This window comes from Castanea sativa, chromosome 1 (genome assembly GCF_040712315.1).
Source record: "Castanea sativa cultivar Marrone di Chiusa Pesio chromosome 1, ASM4071231v1".
Taxonomy (NCBI): domain Eukaryota; kingdom Viridiplantae; phylum Streptophyta; class Magnoliopsida; order Fagales; family Fagaceae; genus Castanea; species Castanea sativa.
The window spans coordinates 74,808,462-74,812,750 of NC_134013.1; the positions used below are offsets into that span (position 1 = coordinate 74,808,462).

Genomic DNA, 4,289 nt, shown 5'->3' on the forward strand with positions numbered 1-4,289 from the left:
ATAGATGCAAAGGAGAGTTAAATAAAGTCCAAGTTGATATTAAAAAATTATGCTATTATTTTTTGTTTGATGAACTAAAAATAAATTATGCTATTAATATTTGGCCCAAAAGCTAATGATATCGAGTGAGGGCTCAATCAAAGGAACCCACATTGATTTTCCTCGCCATTAATTACACCGCTCAGAAGTTCACGCTCGAGTTTAGACTATAGTTAATGTGAACCGTTCGTTACTAAAATGATAAAAAAGTGGACCTTGGAATTTAGTAGTAGGAATTTTAGGGGCGAAAAGGACAATCCGGTAATTTAGGAAAACGTTACTGGCAGTTCATTTACTCCAATAGTCATCTGATTTGACAATGCACACATAAACGAACAAAACTACTTCACCCCTAAGCTTTAAAAAATAGTAATTAAATTTTTTTTTTTTAGGTCCCCCTGCCCTTCTCTCTTTCACATTCATAACAAAAATTCAAAATCTCGTGTACTTTTCATAAAATTCTCGTGAGATCAAACAATTACCGGCTACCTGCCGGACCTATTTTCTGTCAGTCAACTTTAAGCCGGAATTCGGCACCACCGACTTCTGTATTTAACAACTTTACAGTATAACGACTTCTAACTTTTAAAAGCTGATGAACAATGATTAAAATTAATTAATTTTTGATTTGGTAAAATATTTATTAAAGTCTTATTCCAAGCTTTAGCTTGTGGAAGTTGAAGGGGAATGGGATTCAAAAGAATAAAGTCAGCTTTCCTATTCCTATGAGAGAGAAAATTAACAAAAAAGTAGGTAATGAGAATGGAAGAAAAAATAAAAAAATAAAGTGGAAAAAAGGGGGAGAGAGAATCTGGTGGGCTTTGAGCTGTGATTTAGCTGTCTTGTGATGCATTATTTCAATCTCAACACACGTCTCCAAAATCCCTAGAAAACAACCCTTCTTCCCCTCTCAACTCCTTTCTCTTTCTTCTCAACACAACACCAATTACTCCATAACCAAACTCCCAACTCTTTAATCCTTCAAATTCACTCTCTCTCTCTCTCTCTCTCTCTCAGATCTCAAAGTGACCATTTTTTTGAAGCCCCCCCAAAACCCCATTTGCATTCTCTTCCTAACTCTGAGAAGAGAGAGTGAAATATCATAGAGAAAGAGCAAAAAAAGGAAAGAAAAAGTGGCATTTGGGAACTCAGATGTCTCATGTGAGATGAAGAAGAAGACCCTCTTAAACCTCTACTTTGATCTCTCACTCCTAATTGTCTTCTTTCTAGGCACAGTCTCACTCTGTGCCTCTGAACAAGTCGTTATCACTCCCCATGGAGGCCTCACCGACACTGAAGCCTTGTACATCAGGCAACGCCAGCTTCTCTACTACAGGGATGAGTTTGGTGACAGAGGTGAAAATGTGAGCGTAGACCCATCTCTGGTTTTTGAGAACCCAAGAATAAAAAATGCTTACATAGCATTACAAGCTTGGAAGCAAGCTATTCTCTCTGACCCTATGAATCTCACTGGGGATTGGGTTGGATCTAATGTCTGTAACTACACTGGGGTTTTCTGTGCTCCAGCACTAGACAACCCCAAGATCCGAACCGTTGCGGGCATTGATCTTAACCACGGTGACATTGCTGGGTACTTGCCAGAGGAGCTTGGTTTACTCGTTGATCTTGCATTGTTCCACATAAACTCAAACAGGTTTTGTGGTACTGTGCCACACAAGTTCAAGGATCTGATACTTTTATTCGAATTGGATCTCAGTAACAACCGCTTCGCTGGCAAGTTCCCAGAAGTGGTGTTGAAGCTCCCTCAGCTCAAATTCTTGGATCTGAGATTCAACGAATTCGAAGGTACGGTACCTAAAGAACTGTTCGACAAGCCACTAGACGCAATCTTCATCAACCACAACAGGTTCAGGTTCGATCTACCAGACAACTTTGGCAACTCACCAGTGTCGGTCATTGTCTTAGCCAACAACAAGTTCCATGGGTGTGTCCCTTCCAGCATAGGAAACATGTCTAACCTCAACGAGATTATCTTGATGAACAATGGGTTAAGATCTTGCATGCCTTCGGAGATTGGGTTGCTGACGAATTTAACGGTGTTTGATGTGAGCTTTAACGAGCTGTTGGGTCCATTGCCTGACTCATTCGGTAACTTGGTGAGTATTGAACAGCTAGACGTGGCGCACAACTTGCTATCTGGGACCATACCAGCTAGTATATGTAAATTGAAGAATCTTCAAAACTTTACCTTCTCGTATAACTTCTTCACGGGCGAGCCACCGGTTTGTTTGTCTCTACCGGATTTCAGTGACAGGAGGAACTGTTTGCCAAACAGACCGGAACAAAGGTCCGCTCAAAGATGTAAGTCGTTCTTGTCTCGCCCTGTGGATTGTAATTCATTCAGATGTAAACCTTTCGTTCCTGCTTTGCCTCCACCTCCTCCGCCTTCGCCACCTCTTCCTTCACCTCCTCCACCTGTTCTCTCACCTCCTCCACCTTCACCTGTTATCAAGCCACTTCCACCACCACCACCTCCACCACCTCCACCTTCGCCTCCACCACCGGTTTATTCGCCACCTCCACCTCCACCTCCACCTCCACCCTCACCACCTCCTCCACCACCTCCAGTTTACTCTCCACCGCCACCTCCACCATCACCACCACCTCCTTCTCCACCTCCACCATCTCCACCACCTCCCTCACCGCCACCGCCTATTCCATATTGTGTCCGCTCACCACCACCTCCACCACCAAATTCACCACCCCCACCGCCACCTCTGTTTTCCCCACCCCCACCAATACCATACTACTACAATTCACCACCTCCACCACAACACTCACCACCACCACCGCAACATTCACCGCCTCCACCGCCCCACTCACCGCCCCCTCCTCCACATTCACCCCCACCGCCAATTTATCCCTATTTATCACCGCCACCGCCTCCAACGCCTGTATATTCTCCACCTCCCCCAGTCCATTCACCACCTCCACCATCCCCACCTCCTTGTATAGAACCACCACCACCTCCTTGTATAGAACCACCTCCACCACCTTCACCACCACCATGTGAAGAGCATTCGCCACCACCTCCTCCACCAGTTCACCACTTGCCACCACCATCACCTTCACCACCACCTCCACCTCCACCAGTTCACTACAATTCCCCTCCACCACCACCCCAAGTTTACTATAGCTCTCCCCCACCACCACCACCACCACCCCCAACACCAGTTCATCATTCTCCGCCACCACCCGAAATTCACTACAGTTCACCACCACCGCCACCTGCTCCAGTGCCATGTGAACATCCTCCACCCGCATCATCACCGCCACCACCAATTGTTTATGAAAGCCCACCGCCTCCGACTCCAGTATACGAGGGCCCATTGCCACCAATCTTCGGAGTTTCATACGCATCTCCTCCACCACCACCCTTCTATTGATTCTTTTGAGAATTTTCTTCCTCTAACCTTTCCTCAACCACAAACAAACCCAAAAATTATTAAAATATCTCAATTTATATTTGCGGCCATTGCTTCTTTTTCCTCTTCCTGTGCTCTATCTCCACCCATTTTTCTTTCTCTATGGGCAATTCTCGTCGCTCATAGAGAGAGGATAAAGTAGAGAATGTAAAAACTTCTCAGTGCAACTCTAGCAATCATCATCTCCAGCAATGTGGATACTATGTTGTCCTATTTGTTAAAGAAGAAACAGAGAGGAGGAGAAAGAGAAACAGTGAGAGAGAGGTAAGAGGATAAAAGTCACTCCGTATTTATTTGAATTGTTATGGATATTTGAGTTGTGCAATAAAATTTGGCAGAGAAAGAGTAGGTTGCAGAGACAGTTGTATGTATAGGGATGAATTGGAGACCATAATTCAGGGCTACAAAGACAGCAGAACTGTCTGCTGCTATTCGTGGTTCGTTGGGGGTTTCATTGTTATTGTCTCTCTCTTTTTATATCATACTTTTGTTTTTTTTTTTCTTTTATCTGATTTTATAGTATAATCATGAACATTTTTACTTGTACTATTTGATTTTCAGAATTCAGCAGATCATTCCTTTCCCTGCTCATTGTGTCATATAATTGATATTATTCTCTGGTGTCAGATTGATATAGATGTATGTTTTATTTGTGAATCCATGTTTTTGATTGGATATAAGGGCTAGAAATGTGCCAAATTAGCTTCGTTTCTCTTAAGATTTCTAGGCTGTCTTTGATGGTCCTTTTGCCTCATCATATTATTACTGCATCTAAACTGAGGTTTTTAGAGAATGGGATTCGAT

The 4,289-nt window shown here is 43.4% G+C and overlaps 1 protein-coding gene across 1 annotated transcript; it reads left to right on the forward strand.

Annotated features, from left to right (window-relative positions):
- Positions 1-894: 894 nt before the first annotated feature.
- Positions 895-4,070, forward strand: LOC142612365 (leucine-rich repeat extensin-like protein 4). The gene has a single exon (XM_075784466.1). The coding sequence runs from the start codon at positions 1,206-1,208 to the stop codon at positions 3,444-3,446; it is 2,241 nt and encodes a 746-aa protein (XP_075640581.1). The 5' UTR covers positions 895-1,205; the 3' UTR covers positions 3,447-4,070.
- The last annotated feature ends 219 nt before the right edge of the window (positions 4,071-4,289 follow it).